This window comes from Monodelphis domestica, chromosome 1, assembly GCF_027887165.1.
Source record: "Monodelphis domestica isolate mMonDom1 chromosome 1, mMonDom1.pri, whole genome shotgun sequence".
Lineage (NCBI taxonomy): Eukaryota > Metazoa > Chordata > Mammalia > Didelphimorphia > Didelphidae > Monodelphis > Monodelphis domestica.
Window position 1 is genome coordinate 657,591,400 of NC_077227.1, and position 18,080 is coordinate 657,609,479.

General features: G+C 37.6%; 1 protein-coding gene across 2 annotated transcripts in view; it reads left to right on the plus strand.

Moving 5' to 3' along the window:
• Positions 1-18,080, plus strand: part of FSHR (follicle stimulating hormone receptor) — a 283,858-nt gene that overhangs the window by 143,537 nt on the left and 122,241 nt on the right. For both annotated transcript variants that reach the window (XM_007476841.3, XM_001375445.5), the window contains exon 3: positions 15,306-15,380. In XM_007476841.3, the coding sequence (XP_007476903.2) occupies positions 15,306-15,380 (75 nt within the window). The remainder of the gene's footprint in view (positions 1-15,305; positions 15,381-18,080) is intronic.

Consider the following 18,080-nt stretch of genomic DNA (forward strand, 5'->3'; position numbering starts at 1 on the left):
AAAGCATGAGGGTTTAACTTGAGCATCTACATTAGTGTGGCTTACATAGTCTTGACTACCTTTTAACCCTACTCCCAGCTTTGTCTGGGGCCATGTACAACTTCCATAAAGACTTGGCTTTCCAATGAATAAGGAAGCTAATTGAAGCAGGAAACACACAATGAAAATTAAATTCCATTTTAAAAAACACTCTCTTTTGCTTTTTAAGGAAATTGGTGATGAATTTTATCTAATTAAATATCTTTTTGGTCTAATTAGTCTATCTCCTGACTATGGAAGCTTAATCATTGCTTATTAGTGAATCTGTGTTGACTAGTGCTAGAATGTGAAAGGAGAAGAGATTTGGGGTCACATAGAAATAATATGTAGGACTATTAGGTGTCCTAGTGAAGAGCACTACCCCTGGAATCAGGAAGATATTAGTTCAAATCCCACCTCAGATACTTATTAGCTGTGTGACTGTGGGCAAGTCATTTAACACTGTTTGCCTCAATTTCTTCATATGCAAAATTAGTCCAGGAAGGAAATGGCAAAACACTCTGGTATCTTTGCCAGGAAAACTCCAAAAGGAGTCATGAAGAGTTGGATGTGACTGAAAACAAGTAAGCAACAAAAGAATCAATATATTTTAGAGCATCTTTGAGAAGTCCGCATAGTTCCTTTTTCCTTCCAATCTACAAATAAAGAATAGATCTCCAAACTGATCATTATCCTGAAGAATTAGAGAAATCTTTCAGTGAACACCATTCTATAAGAAGTACATTCCTTCTCTGTAAGATGTTCCACACCTTCCATTTGATGATCTTGAACTTTGAATTGAGTCTCCAATGGCAAGAGTAATTTATGCCTGCAAAACTTCTGAACACTTCTTGTGAATAATGGAATCAAATCAGCAGGTTTAGGGAATCCAAATGATGAAATGAGGGACCAGAGAATGAAATGACTTGCCCACGGTCACACAGATACTAATCACCAGAAGGAAGATTTGAGTCCAAGTCCTCTGTATATTAGGCTATAGAATTTCAGGAAGTGTTAGAAGGGATTCATGAAAAGGCAGCCCATTCAAGTTCTAAATTGTATAGATTGGCTCTTTTCACAGCTGATAAAAGAATGAAGAAAGGGATATAAAAATTACCTTTCCTTCTTTCATTGATCCCAAATCTTGAGCCTGTCAATGTTTACTTCCTCCCCGCCCCCAACCCTGACCCCAATTCCTTTGTAATTTTTGGCATCTGAAAACAAGCAGTGAATATAAAGAGAAAAAGAATTGATATACTCTAGTCTGGCATGATGGGCTGACACAGTTCTCAGGACCGATTTTCTCATACTATTAGTGAGTACCTCACATGACCTACCATTCCTTCAGTCCTTGACCATTAACCCACTATGACTCCCAACACCACCAAGAAAAACTATCACCAAAGAGGCATTGCCATTGCCATTGCCATTAGAAAGAGCACATGAATCTATCTTCCTTTGTTCCACTCATCATTCTTGCTACTTTTTAAATGAAAACATCTCTCCCTAGACACCATTCATATATATAATATATACATATATATATATAAATTATTTTTTGTATTGTAATGCTAGCTCCTTGAGGACAGATATTGCCACACTTGTGTCTCTTTACAGAGTAAGATCTTAATAAAATGTTCATTCATTCATTCATTCATTTGTTCACTATCGAAGTAATCAGTTTCACTTTAAGTGTTCCACTTAGTGCTTATCATAGTAAATAATCAGTATTTTATGCTATTGGCTTGGAGTAGAGTACGAGGAAAAGTTTAGTACCATAGAAGGTATTTAGTCCATTGCTTGGTTTCTTGTAGGCTACAAGGGGCTCTCAATCCCCATCCATTAATTTGTTTATTTAATGTTTTGTTAACAGAATTTCAGTATCATTCATTTTCTTTGTAATCATATTTATATTCTTTTATGAATTTAAAAATATTATATTGAAGAGGAGTCCATAGGCTTCACCACACATTGAAATGATTATGACTGTGTTTTAATTAAGGTTAAGACTCCTTGATTTAGTCAATGCTGTGGCTGGGAGAACAATTTCTCCTTTGGTAGGCTGCCATGGTTAATTTATCCAGAAGAGAGTCTATGGAGTTTATGGAAATCAGCAGTTAAAGAGCTGTATATAGCAGTTAATCAATCAATAAACACTTGAGAAAAATAACATGTATGAATTTTTTGAAGTTCATAGTCTAAGTGACAAGTAGAGTATGATGAAAATAAAACTAATATTATCTGTATAGATTTAGCCTAATCTTCTGCTTCCCAGGTCCCAGGGCCCATGAAGTTCTAGATCTCATACAGACACATACTGATCTTTGGGCACACACACAAAGGGTCATAGTCCTTGTTTTTTTAAGTGAGAGGCTTATACATTAGGGCAGCTACATGGTTTAGGGGGTAAAGTATCGGGCCTGGCATCTTCTTCCTCAGTTTAAATCTAGCCTCAGACAATTCCTAGCTGTGTGATCCTGGTCAATTCACTTACCCTGCTTGCCTCAGTTTCCTCATATGTACAATGAGCTGGAGAAGAAAATGGCAAACCACTCTAGTATCTTTGCCAAGGAACTCCCAAATAGGGTCATCAAGAGTCAGGCATGACTGATATGACTGAACAACAACAACAACAAAAATAGAAATTAAAACCATGTTAAAAAGTACATTGAGTCCTTTTTCTTCTATTTCAGTGATTGGCATGTAGTAATTGCATATTATTTTCAGTTATTCATTCATTCTCTCAACTTTTGGTTTACTTATGTCTCATATATATATTTTTTTCTTTCCCACTGTCTTTTCTTAAAGACTTCCTCTGATAGCACACTGTATCATGGAGAGCAACTTTAAGTTTCCAAGGTTGCATCTTCAAAGTCACTGGTGAAGATAGGAAGAATGCTATAAGACAGTGATGGTGAACCTATGGCACAGGTGCCAAAGATGGCATGCAGATAGCTCTCTGTGTGCACAAGGCCTCCCCCTCAACCCCCATCCCCTGAGTTCACTACCAGAAAGGCAAAGTGATTTGGGCAGAGCTGCTCTCCTCCCCTTCTCTATACTTGCCAAGGTTATTCCTCACTTTAATCACCCTTCTGTACAGCAGCCCAGTGGGAGCACTTTCTCCCTCCTCTGTGTGGGGTAAGGGGAGGCAGGACCCACCAGGCACTTGGTAGGGGGGTGGACATAGCATTTGATTTGGGGGGTAGAGTGGTTGGGGGGCCCATCACTTGGTCTCTAAAAGGTTTGCCATCACTGCTATAAGATGTAGTATGCCCTTCCAAGAAGGGAAGATTTCTAATATGAACCTGAGGATGGGCTAGGTGTCTCTTATCAGAAGAATAGCCTAGTTCATTATGGGGAGATCCATTACCAGGAGACTGCCTATCTGGTTTTTTTCAGCAACAATAATTCATGAAGACTGCCTTCTAAGTTGGAGAGGTTTTGATCTGTGTCAGTGGAGGGAGAGGAATTACTGATAATTAAAGAACTGAAATACATTTATAATTTTAAAATAAAATGAGTTAATTTTTTCTACCATAGGAATAGAGGAGATGAGAGAACTTTAGACTGAATTAAGTTGATTTTTTTAGACCTGTGGATTCTAAATATCTTTTTCTCCAGGGTTAATAGATATTTTTATTTAAAAAGTATGCCACATGGAAGAATTATTGTCTCTGTAGTGTGGAACACCTCAGTTCAAATTTTGCCTCTTCCATTTACCACCTGGGAGATCTTGGACAAGTCATGTAACCTTGCTGAGCCTCAAGTTTTTATCTATAAAATGAAGACATTGCACTAAATGGTCATTAACTAAAACACTAAACTAAATGGTGTTATAGTCAACTGGATAGATAGAGCACAGGATATAGAATCATGGAGACCTTCGCTATGATCTGACCTTATACATTTACTGTTTGTGGGTGACCCTAGGCAAGTCATTTAATCTTTTTATGCTTCACGTTTCTCATCTGTAAAATGAGGAGAACATGAGGATAATTGTGAGGATAAAATAAGATGCTTTGAAAGCTTAGAAGTGCTATATAAATTCTAGGTTATTATTATTTTGTATTGGTTGCATCGGTCCAGATCAGTTAACTTCGCAGCACAGCAGTTTGGAACATAGTGCTAAAGAATTCAAGGTTGATGGTTTGAGCATCAAAATGGACCAATTTCATACTGAAAAACACTGTTCCTCAGCTGCAAACTGAACCCTCACTAGGCTTGGCCACCTCCCTGCCCCTCATTCATTATTTTCCAGGTGAGATAACAGGGAGCCAGTGGAGTTTGTTGAATAAGGTGGCAGATATAGTGAGACCTAAGCTTTATTAAGATCACTCTGATAACTGAGTGAAAGATGGCCTGGACAGAGAAGGTATTTGAGGCACATAGACCAAGTAGAAGGCTACTCAAATAGTCCAAGTATGAGGTAATGAGGGCCTGCATCATGGTGGTGGCAATGCAAAAGAAAATAACAGAGGAAGGGGCCAGTGTGTGAGAGATGTTTCAAAGGTAGAATTGGCACAACTAGGCAATAGTGAGGGAAGTGAAAGAGAGGGAGTAGACTATAGGAGGATGACACCAAGCTTGTAATCCTGAGTGACTTAGAGAATGTTGGTGGACCCAACAGTAATGTCAAAGTTAAGACAGCAGGGTTTAGGGGAAAAGATAATGAGCTCCATTTTGGCCATGTTGAGTTTGCTTTACATCCCTGAATCCCATTTTCTTCATCTATAAAGCAAGAGTGGGACTTCTAAGACTCCAAAATCTATGACACCATGTTCCCTTACAACTGTCTTTAGAAACAGGAACAAGAGACAGCCAAGATATATCCTTAGCTCTTATTATTTTGCTGAGGGTTGGTTCCACACCTGAAGATTAGTGTCACTGTTATAATCTCACCTTCTCTCTGAATGACCAACCTCCTGTGGCAGATTCTGTGATTTCCCTGACTCAAGAAGGCCATCAGTGTTTTTGAGCATCCGAGTTTCACTGGCCTTATTGTAACAAACAGAAAACACACTTTCTGAGTGTACCGCATGTAGACATGTGTTAGACATCACTGCAAGCCACTGGCTAGAAAATTGCTATGTACAGGGACAGGGCTAATGCTTTCAAATCCAGGGACTTGGTTGGAAAGCTCATCTCTCAGGATCAAGTGCTTGTCAGATTAAATAGGACAATTTATTGCAATAATGTGGGCAACAGATTTTCTACAAGGGGAAATCCTGGAATCCTTGACAAGACTGCCAGGGTGTGCTGCCAAAAATGCTCCTGTCACTTCACTCATATTCCCAAATGTGACTTTGCTCTCTAGCTAAAGCTTTACAGAATGAGGGCTTCTGGTTATTGGAGTGCACTGAATAAATGTAAATTCCTTTCCAATTCGGTCCTTGTTAGGAATCTTCAGAAAATATATGACCTCTTTCTTTGAAAAAACCCTAACCTAGGAAAATACAGTTGACTCTATTTTAATAAAGACCTATTAGACTTCCATCCTGAGGATAAGTGATAATTTTGAACAATAATGTCAACCCAATGTTTACCAAGGCAGGAAAGAGGGCTTGAGCATTTTAGAGAACCTATCAGCAATGGTTGCTTGCTGTACTGGAGCTGCAAGAAGAAGTTACTGAGGGGAGACCCATTTAATAAGTATGAGAGGAAGGCTTGAATCATGAAATGAAAGATGTACTTGAAGCCAGGAAGACTTCAAGTTCCATTTCTTGCACACATTAACTGCATGACCCTAGACAAGTCACTTAACCTCTTAATGCTCTAGACAACTTTCTAAGACTATAAGTTGCAGAGCAGGTCCTAATCCACACTGGGAGGGAATTTCCTCCCTGGAACATCCTTACAATTACAGTCTGATGTTTACTCCTACCTTACTTCATAAGTATACTCCTCCATTCTAGATTGTTAAGAAGACAAAACAAATAATTGATTTCCAGAAATTGAACCAGCATTGAAGATGATTAATGATTCTCTAACAAACAGGAACAGTGTGGAATGTGGATTTTTATGGGAAGAGTCACCCTTTTATTCTGACCTTATAATAGTGATCCAATAAGATGTTTCAGCCCTTTTGCCTTTTTTCTGTTCAGATAACAGAGCAGCAAACAGAAGTTAAGTAACATACACTTAGACAATCTATTTCATATCGCCAACAACCATTAATACTTGACTTGGGTCAGGAATTATATGTACTCCCAATGGATTTCTATCCCCTCAATTTGCAATTAATTCTTTGTCACCAAAAAGAGAGCTGTTCTAAATATTATTTGTATATGTAAGATTTTTTTTTCATTTTTCTCTGATCTCTTTGGGATATAGAGCTAGTACTGGTAATTGCTGGGACAAAGGATATGCACAGTTTGGAACTATTTGGGCATAGTTCTAAATTGTTCTCCAGAATGGTTGGACTAGTTCACAATTCTACCAACAGTGCATTAGCATCACAGTTTTTTCCATAGTGCCTCCAACATTTGTCATTTTCCTTTTATGTTGTGTTAGCCAATTTGACAGGTATGAGGTGGTATCTCAGAATTATAAATTATTTTAATTTGCACTTTTCTAATCAATTGTAGTTTAGAGCCTTTTTATCTATTGACAGATTTGATTTTTTCTTTTGCAAATGTCCTGTTGGGATCCTTTGACCACTTATCAATTTGGAAATGGCTTTTGTTTTTTATAAATTTGGTTCATTTTCATAAATGATGGCTTAATCAAAGAAACTAGCTATGAAAAATTTCCCCCTATTTCCTATTTTCCTTCTCATTTTGACTGCATTAGTTTTGTTTGTATAAACTTTTATAATTTCATTTAATCAAAATTATCCATTTTTTCTGCTGCCCTCTCTATCTCACATTTGCTCATAAAAAATCTTTCTTTCATAAATTTGACAGACATTTTTCCATGCTCCACTAACTTAATTATGTCATCATTCTTTATGTCTAAGTCATTTATTCATTTTCACTTTATATGAGATATTCATCTGTTTCTTCCAGACTATTTCCTAGTTTTCCCAGAAATTTTTGTTAAATGATGAGTTCTTATCTCAAAAGCTTGAATCTTTGGGTTTATCAAACTAGATTATCATGGTCCTTTACTATTGTGTATTGTATTCCTACTCTATTCCACTGATCTAAGTCTATTTTTAAGCTGTTAAGTATGAGGAAAGATTTGGAGGAAGATACTTTAATTTTTTTTTTCTCTAGTGCCTTCATTTCCTACATAGTTATGTTTAACTCTTTAAAAAAATTTCTTCTTTCACTTTTTCTAGAAATTCAAGTTGAATTTGTATCCAAGGTGTATCTTCTAGGTTCATATCCAATGTTTCCTTGTCAACATAATAGCTCTTTATGGTAGAATTCTTTATTTATTTATTCTTTCAGCTTTACTTCCTGAATTGGAACTTTGCGTTAGAGGTCAAGCAAGCAGGGCACTTTTGGAGGGAAAGCATGGACCTTCCTTATTTTAATTTTTTATACTTTTAGGTTGTGCTACTGCTTTCCTCTGTTTTGCATCCTTTGGTAGGAAGTGTATTTTTCTAGTGAACCTCCAAAGCTCTTTGAACACAAGTGAAATCTGATCATTGCTCTCCTGATCTAAGTTTTGTAAACTCCTTATCCATTTTTATATTTCGTCAACATGATTATAAACTTGCCTTTGGTTGAAACTTTAGTAAAGTGCTTTTGATACTAGCCATTATCAGGTACCTCAAAAGTTTTGTAGGTTCTGAGGGATGTAACTTTAGGTTCACCATTGGTCTTAGCTACTTAGCCTAGTTATTAAGGTGCAGGCTTAAGTCTAGACTGAATGCTGGTACAGATAATCCACACCAGGGTGAGAGCCACACAAAAACTACCATTTACTTCCCTTCCTGCTTCTTGTCTGATACACAGCCTCAGCACTACTGTCTGTTGTCCTTAAATTTATGAACAAAGTCAGCTAATAGAATATTTTCTTTTTTTTTTTTAACCCTTACCTTCCATCTTAGAATTAATACCAAGGTAGAAAAGTGGTAACGGCTAGGCAGGGGGGGTTAAGTGACTTGCCCAAGGTTGAACTATAAAGGTAAAAATTAATGGTTGGACAATAATTTTATGAAATTATCTGGTAGCCAATATTTATTCTATCTTGAGTCAAAATTTTATTTACAAAATTGAGAGGAAACAATAAAGTAGAGAAATGTGAAGGAGATAGAAAAGTTATCTCTCCTATCTTAATCCAGGCAGAAATTAATTAGCTCTCAACCAGGTAGTAGGCCAGTAGTGAGTAATCATGTGGCTCCTCTAAGATGGAGGCTAGTCTCTCTAGAAATTAGGAAAGTAGTCAGCTTTTCATTCATCCCATGAAGTAGTCCAGGAATCAGAGCCCAAGTTGAAGCAGAACTCCAAGTCCACAATCCACATCGCAGTCTCTGTCTTTGTGACAAGGAAATCACTTTAAAAGACTGATATATATTAATTTAAGGTCGCCAAGGAATTCAGCTATGTAATTCCTAAATGAAAACTCAAGTCAGCCGTCAACCTTTTATGGAGTTTTAATTACAAGCAGGAGGAAGAAAGGAATTAGAGATAGAGAGATAGAGGTAGAGAGAAAGGGGAGAGAAGGGAATAGGGCTTAAATACCCCTTCTGTTTAGGCTGGGCCAAAAGGCCCAAGCCCTTAGATAGCTGGGGCAAAGAAAGGAGATCAGTCCCTATTACTCACGTGACCAAAATGGAGAAATAGTCTCAGAGCCCCCACCTTCAGCTTCCTTCAGAGCAAGTTTCTCAGAGCACACTGCAACCACTCCGACAAATTCCTAAAAACACCCCTATCCTTAAGGAAACCATCCAAGTTCCCTCCCCTCAGTTCTCACATCTACCAATCATCTGTCCATCAATTTCCCTGTGCCAATGGAGGCTCTAGCTTAACCCAGGACCGCCCAGAGGTCTCTGGCTTTGCACATGTCTGTTGAAGGTCATATTTTCAAATAATTAAATCTTTGATCCTTTGCTACAGCCCTTTCTAAATCCTATTAACCTGAGTAGGGTAGAGATTGGAATAATTAAATTTTGATCTATGCTGCAGCCCTTCCTCAATCCTGTTAGGACTGAGTAGGGTGGAGATTGATTCCAAGTATCTCCATTGTATCAATTCCAAAATCAATCAAGACTCAAAGAAATTCCTGTTCTATGCTTAAGCATAGGTCAAAGTCCTTTCCATTGTTCAGCAAAAGGTTTCTGTCCTAAAGTAATCTTAAGAAGGGAGGAGGGGGAAACTCTCATGCCAATGGGGTTCACATTCCAATAGCCAAGACCCACTATCAATAGGAAATTTTTCAAGTATGAAATTTCCCAATGGTGAAATTTCCAACATTTATAAGTCTAAGAAATTTTGAGGTTTACACAGGGAAGCTCCCTAGAAGACTCTCTCCAATCAGGAGACTATCTCAACAAGACTGACCCAAGCTGCAGGATTCATGGCTTTTTATGGTGATTTCTAGTCCTTGCCCCTCTTCAAGGGGCCAATCACAGTTTCCAAATTGTCTACCACTTCCCTGGGCGATTGGTGGGAACCACTTCTCACCTTCTAGAGGGGTAAATATTCACCCAAAGAGCTCACAGATTCCTGACTCATTGAGTTTCTGAGGGAGTAAAATCTGAACATAGGAATCACAAATTTGGGAATGAGTTAAAAGGATGGAGCTCTCTAAGTAAGTGACTTGTGAGTTCTCTGGTACTTGCTAGCTTCTCACCTAGTATTAAGTAGGGTATTCAATCTTTTGTTGATTCAATTCAAAAGTCAACAAAGGAGAATTAATTCTGTCTTCTCAATCTAAGTAGGGATACATAAATTAGTGTTAACTCAAAATAGACAAAGGGAATAAAAAATCACCTTTTACAAGTGTAAACTCAGAGAGAACAAAATAGCTAGAAAATGTCTGAGATCACAAATGAACCCTCTATTCATTGGGTCACCTCCCTGCCCCCCATTCATTATTTTCCAGGTGAGAAATCTCAGGCCTAGAGATTTAAATAATTTTATTTTTATAATTATGTAATGTATTATATAAAATAAATAATTTAAATAAACAGCCCAAGGTCTCATGGCCAATTGGTCATAGTTCTGGTACTATAACCTAGGTCTCCTAACCCCAGTCAATACTCTTTCACTTAATACATGTTAGCCATAACAATCCTGAGCCTTCTTGTTGATTCTCCTCCTTTGAACTTCTTTCTTAGTTGAACTTTTTTCCTTTCCTATAGCACACAATTAGAAAGCCTTTGTCATGCACAAAGAGAGAGGAATAACAAAATAACCTGAAGGAGAGGGCTTTAAATAATAGCCTTCATTAACCTGAAATGGTCCTTTATCCTTGCAATAACTCTCTCTTGTTTCTGCTGGCTGGAAAGATCAGGGTCATTGGATGCTAAGGTCAAGAGCAGGGACAAGCTTCTGGACACTCCAGTTCTCCATGAGCCTATCCTTTTAAGATTCCACCTTTTTATCTCAAGGAGATGATTCTTAAATTACCTGAAAGCGAAAATCCCTTGCTAATAACAATAGAGGAGAGCCTGTTTCAAGTTGTCTTGATTTTATGATGTTGCCTTAAAAGTGTTGTAAATGTTCCGATAAGCAAAGTTATTTTTATAATCCTGCTTCTCAATTACCATCGGTGACTGCTCAGGTGATTACAAAAGGGCTCCAAACCTCTCTTGCAGGCCTGGTTATAACTCACAGGGGCTTTCAGCCCATTTTCAGATTGACAGCCTGTTGGGGAATACTTAGAAGGAATTTTCCTTTCATTCTAAAGGACTAGCCCCCATTGGTTCAGCCAGAAACAGACAAGTTTCCTTGTGAGTTTCCTGGAGGCGTGGGCTGGATTTGACAACCACTCAGGTGGCCTGAATAGAAGGAGAGGCTTTCTCCCTTCCACCATCTCTACCAGGATGGCATGACAAGCCTTCCTAGGGAAAGCTCTTCCTAGGATACTAAATCCTCTCCAGCGTCTCCCAAGCCATCCAAAGCCCACATCGGACATTTAATAAATAAGTTGTGACTTGGGGGAGGGGGGAGGGGAGGTTGTCATTTGAAAAATAAACCCGTCCATAAACATGAGTGCCCTCTTCCTTTTCACCCAGGACAACACCCAAAGTGGCCAGTCCTTGTTTGCTAGGCTAATGGGGTTTTTTTTAGTTTACCAGCGCCATCTGTTGGAAAGTTCTGTGATATATTCTAAACTAAAGAATTACCTAATAGAATGGTGGTTAGAGATGCTCTTACTCATCTCTTTCATTTTACAGAGGAGGAAGTGGGAGGGCAGGGGATGGGGGGGTAATAACGTGGATAAGGAAAGATATGGCATGGAAAGAAAATAATCCTCATCTTTAATAAGTGTTGTCATATGAAAGGAGAATTAGATATCCTTTGTGGATCCAAACAGGAGAATTAGGATCAAGGGGTAAAAATGACAGGGAGGGTGCAGGTAGGTGACTCAGTGACTAGGAAACTAGCCTGGAGATAGGAGGGGTTGGATTCAAATCTTACCTCAGGTCTTCCTAGCTGTGTAACCCTGGGCAAGTCACTTAACCCCCATTGCCTACCTTTTCTGCCATAGAGTCAATACATATTATTGATTCTAAGAAGGAAAGTAAGAAGTTGTTGTTGTTGTTGTTGAATGACAGGGAGACCGATTTCAACTCAGAGTAAGGAAAAATTTCCCAAATTAGAGATCTCCCAAAATGGAATAAACAAGTACCTCATTGACTGCAAGGTACTGAGTCCTCTGTAATTGAAAGAGTTCAAGTAGAGGATATAATCTCATGTTAGGGATATTTCAGAGGAAATTTGTATATCAAGCTGGAGGGGTAGTAATTAAATGATCTCCAAAACCCGTTACATCGCAATGTAAAGTGCAATGGCTAGGAATCTGAATCCCAGAGAGGTTATCATGCTGAGGAGCAGAGTTCTACCTGGAAACCTGATCACCCAACTCCCAGCTCAGCATATCCCAATATTGTCATTATACTTAATGGAGAAGAATATAGAACGGAGAATGCTTCTAAAGGAATCTCAGTTACAGACATTCATTTTCCTTTTCAGAAACATTTTGGTTTCCCAAATGCAAATGCCAAATTAACTTCAAGTAAATGTATTTTTAAAACATGAATGCACATGGTATTCAGTCCATATACCCAAATAATAAAGCTTGAATAAGTTATTTCTAGTGTAACTAGGTGCTAAAGAATGACCAGGAATGGTCCATAATTATTACCATCACTAGAAATGACCTTCAAATACTTCCCTCCCTTTTCTTTTGCCTTTTCTGTTCACTACCCTTCCTTTAAATATTTAAACACATTTATCCTCATTTCTAAATTACTCTGCAGAAATGTCCTATCTCCTGATAGTTCCCACTCATCCAATGTTCCATTAAAAGCAAGGTTCAAACAACATGCTAATGTCTCTGGAATCCAGCTTTGCTACTTTCTTGGTTCTGTGATCCCACTGATCTAGGTTCGCCCTTCAACCATGCAAATTTCACCCTAATCATGCCTTTTCATCCTGTGAAACTCTCATACATCTTCTATATACTCTCTTCAGAGGATCCAGTCAGCATGCTTGAGGCCAGCTCTAGGACTCTTGACACTGAATGGAGAAAACAGGGGACATTTATAAGTTCTCTTTCATTTGCTACATAACCAGTGGACCTTCTTTTCCATTATTAATACATCTCTCTGATGACATAATTAAAATGAGCACAAAAATATATGACCCACCAAAAGTGATTCCAGAGGGAAGGGACCAACTAATCTCTATCCCAATTATATAGCTTCTCCCACCCAGCCTTGTGGGAAATGTGCTACAGCCTCTGTAAACCCACTATGTATCTTTGACACCTGAAAGGGGGAATTGATGACTATTTGGCTTTGGAGAGAATCCACTAGCCACCTCTCTATTCAGAAATACCAGAAATGTTCCCCTTTCTGGTGGGAACTATTTGGGGGGCTGAGTGAATAATTTTAGCGTAGAATCACAGCCTTGGCTAGAGCAATCACACCTCAATTGAGCATTTTCTCTGAGGCCCACAGGGATATAAACCCCAAACTCTGGCAGCTTCACTAAGTTACTGAATTCAAAATCAAAACTTAGATTAACCACGCCATTGAGGCAGATGTTATATACATTTAGAGCTCTTGCTGGACCTTTTCTCTTCCCCCTTCATTCCCTTGGCCATTAGACTTTCTTCACAGCACTTCAGCTATTTTCTAGTCTGGGTGACAGTGCTCCTTTCTAAGTCAATTTAAATTAATTCTGCCTGTAAGATTTCCTGAGACACTCTCAGCTGCTGCATTAAAACTGCATGGGCTCCTTCCCCAATACACCTAATAATAGCACTTTTCATTTCCAAGTCACTTTATAAACATTAACTAATTAAGTTGCCCAGACTCCTCATGAGGTCTGTGCCGCTGAGTAGTGGACTCTCTTCTCCTTAGATTCCAAGTTACTCCCTAGGGATAAATGAGGACCTTGCAGTGATAAGTTAACTCTTTCAGGCCATGGGGATAATTCCTCTGGTTATTAGAGAAGGGAGAATTTGTTAAGATCACATACTACATGGATCAAAAAGTGCTTCTTTCAATGATTGTAAAATGTAGCTTATATAATAGCTACTCTATTTGGAGAAGCTTGTCTTGAAACCAAAGAAGAGAAACATAGAGGCAAAGAAAAGTCACCCAGTGTTTAATGGACCTTAGGTTGATCCCCTAGCTCATTGTGGCCGAGGAAAGGACAGATAGGGATAACTGTTAAGAAACATAGAAGAGTAATCTAGAGAGAGGTTCCATGCTAAAAGCACTCACTTGTTATTTAGCAAGCACTGTGCTAAGTACTAGACAAGTATCTCATTTGGTCTTTATAAAAACCCTAGAATATAGGTGCTATAAAGTATCCCCATGTTCCACTTGAAAAAAAATTGAGGCAGACAAATGTTAAGTGACTTGACCAGGATCACACAGCTTTTCCAATAGAGTCTTTCTGATCCTAAGGCCAGCACTCTATCCACAGCACCATTTAGTTTCCTGATGTGGATTACCCAATCAGAAAATGACTGACAGCCCACATCCTACTAGGGAAACTCTTTCCCCTTTGAGCTATCATTGGCTTTGTTAAACATTGATTCATCTCTAGTTCAAGGAAATATAGTTTATAATTTTAATCAGAATATCATAAAGAAACAAACAAGCAATTAAGATGGTGGTCATGGTGGTGGTTAGACTTACCTGAAGCATGCTTCCTCCTATCTCTCCCTCACAGTGCCTTGCTGCTTCAACTAGGCTGGCTAACCTGCCTTGTGCATATTGGTTGATTGGCATTTGGTGGCAATAGCTAGTCTCTTCTCCATAGGAGTTGCTTCTCTAGATGTGAAGGTTAGAATGGAGGCAAGACTAGTGGTTTGGGAGGTGCTGCCATTCTCCAGTTTCCTGTGCCTTTCTACCTGTTGATAACAGTTGGTCAGGAGTGACTAGTCATGATGAAGAGGGTAGGTCCATATTCCCCCATTGATTTCTCCCTTTATCTACTTGTCTACTGAACTCCATTTCCCAAAGGACCAGTTTAAGTATTTCAAAATAATGTCTATAGATTATAATTCAGACATTCTCTTCTCTGGCTCCCTCTCTATCCAGCCCCAAATAGAAACATAGCACAGTAACTCATACCTGCTCCATTTGTTCATGTTCTTCCCTCTTCCTGAAATATCTTCTTCATCTTCTATGTCTATCCAAATCCTACTCAGGCCAAAAACCTTCTCTAGTAAGTTGACCATAATTGACTCATCTATACTACAGAAGAGATTCCTGACCTGAAAGAGAACTTCTAAGACTTGATCTTTATCCCTGTCACTGTTACTAATCAGTTTTATGATCTTTGCTAAGTTTGATTTACCTCTCTGGGCCTTGATTTCCTCATCTATAAAATATATACGACCAGATGGGATGCTAGCTAATATTTTCTATAGCTAAGATTCAATGATTCTTTGAGCTTTCATTTACTTATGTATTATATAGAAATTATTTTCTTTAGTTTTAGGTAAACAGGATTAAATGACTTGCCCAAGGTCACATCAGTTCTATTTCGCATCTTTCAACCTAAACTATAAACTTCTTAGAGACAGGAACTATGTCTTTTTTCTTCTATGTATTCCCCAAAAAATACCTATTGTAGAGCTAGGTATCTAACTGACTTTTAATAAACCTTTGTTGAATTTAATTTAATCAAGTAATTTTTTTTTGTCCACAGAGAAATCTCTCAAAATGATGCTTTGGAAGTAATAGAAGCTGATGTATTCTCCAACTTACCAAAGTTACATGAAATGTAAGTAAGAAAAGTGGTATTCACATCTTACTTTGAATACGAGGGGCATTTTGTATACACTACTCAGTATGTACCAACTCTATCTCCTCCAGTAGCTCCCTAGAAACTGCACATATTCTTCTAAATTAAAGGATGGATCACAAGCATTCCAGAAGAAGCAAATAAAGGAGTTAGCAAACTGAGTTTTATCATAAAACAAAAGCTAACAAAAACGTTATTTCAAAGAGTATTTGTCAATTCATATTAAGTATGAGCATGAAATATTTGCCTAAAGACCACCATGAAAATCATTGAAACTTGACTATGAAATTTGGTTACTAAGGATAGAGGTAGAGAAATTCTATGAAGAACTTGATAAGATCCCTTGGATTAAATAAACATACATTTTCAATGACTTTAATTCAAAGGTAAAAAGAAGTGAGAATGGAAAGTAACACATTGTAAAATGAAATTTGAAAAGAAAGAAGAAAAATGGTCAAATATTTGAAGATTACAAAGAAGTCTTGTGTCTTTTTATTAATAAAGATCTTCTTGAAGAAAAAGTATATTTTCTGGTCTTGGAAATGGCCAAATAAAATTCCAAAAGAATAAAAAAGAAACAAATTCATTTTAATAGGCAGAAAAGGGAATTTCTGATGTGGGAGTTTATCTATGAATCAACTTTCTGTGTACATTCATAAAACTGACTTGCTGAAGCTAAGACCAAAATTAGTATAAAGCAGGAAAGAATGAGAAAAATATACTCCTACAACTGAAACAACTCAATCCTAAACTAATTGAATACCTGACAATACAAAATAGAAAATGGACAATATAAATAACATAAGTACCAACTATAATAGTGTTATGTAGACATATAACCAATGTATATTAATGACCACAGAAACAAGAACAAAATAGCCCAGATAATGTGCTAGTAAGAAATCATCTGACTTAGTTGCCAAACAAAGAAATAGCTGCTGACTACAATACCATATTAGACTATCAAATAGTTTGTTACCTCTTACAAAGAAGACTGATGGATCATTATGAGCATGTCATTGAATAAGACAGAGAAGCAGAGGATGATAAAACAATTTAAAAAGAAAATTTGGCAAGAAATCCAACTAAGCACAGTATTCTCGAGGGCAGTTGAAGACAAAAATGAAACAAAAGAAAAATGGAAAAGATTGGTAAAAAAATAGCATAATAAACTTTTCTTGATCAGCAGAAGGTATATTTATACCAGTCTTACTTAGATTCCAACAAACAGTCCCCAAAGTATTTAATGGAGAGGTAGAGACAAGAAAGGTAGAAAAAGCAGTTAGAATGAAATGTATAGAAAGAGGAGAATGGTGCTAGAAGTAACACAATTTTGAAAGTGCTGAGGGACCAATATTCAAACTATTTGAAGATAAAGAATACATCAAATGTGTGTGGGGAGCACAGACTTCATTAATATTTTTAAAGGGGGAGGGGGCAAAGAATGCATCAGTATCTACCAATCTATATGCCTATTCTTTCATTTATACAGGAAAATCACTCACTTCATCTTAGAATAAATATTGTGTATGGTTCCAATACAGAAGAGTGGTAAGAGCTAGACAAGGAAGGTTAAGTGACTTGCCCAGGGTCACACAGGTAGTGTCTGAGGCCAAATATGAAATGAAGACTTCCATCTCCAAGCCTGGCTCTCAATCCACCAAGTTATCTATTTTTGCCCTTAAATATTTCTTTTATATCACTTTTACATGCAAATCTATGAGTATTACAATGTTTTTGCTTACTTATATCCATATGTTATGTCACTCCAGTTTGAATTCTTCTGAGATTGTGGTTGTTCTGTAATTTCAACCATGTGGAATCACCATGAAAATACTAAATACTAGCAATCAGATATTTTGTTACTGTTATTGTTATTTTATGAGGGAACAACAAAATCAATGAAAATGCTTGTAAATTTCCCAAAATTCTGTCCAATCCACTCTTTCTCCTAGCCTATTCTAGATTAACTTCATTATCTATCTTCAGGATCTATCCCAAATATATGTACTAATGAGCTAACTCAATGGGCTATCCATCCAATTGAACATTATAATCTGAACAATGAAGAAATGCATTCTGGATAGCAGGATATAAAGGGGAAAACAATGGGCTAGACATTAAAAACCTGTGATGCTTCCTTTTGTAATTGACCTTTGCCATTGCTCCTTATCTCCCTCTCTTTTTCTGTTCTCTAAACTCTTAAGTTCCCTACTTTTGTCAGAAGGTTATGGTCTGTCCCTTACTCCTAGTAAATGTATGACTCTACTAGTGGACAGAAAACCTACAAAGAAATTGATGCTGCTGCTGAGTAAGAGGAGCTGCCACCCTATCTGAGGTTCAGTGGGCTTGCCAATTACAAGAGCCACTCTCTCATCTCTGCATTCAGTGCTGCCATCACCCTCAATTCCCACCCTAATATCATGCCTGTTGTGCTTGAAATGATTAATTGCCTGGTCTGGGGTTCTGTGCAACCACAGGTAATTGCAACATAAAAACTAATGAAACAAGAAGAAAGTAATTAACAGAATATCAGTGTAAATATACATTGATCCAGTGAGTAGGGGATATGACAGTCATTTTCTGTGGGGCTTTGGACATGTTCCTCTCTGGGCTGATGATCAGGACAAAGACCAGGTTAACAAGGAAATAAAAGCTGCTGCTTTTTATGGTAATAGA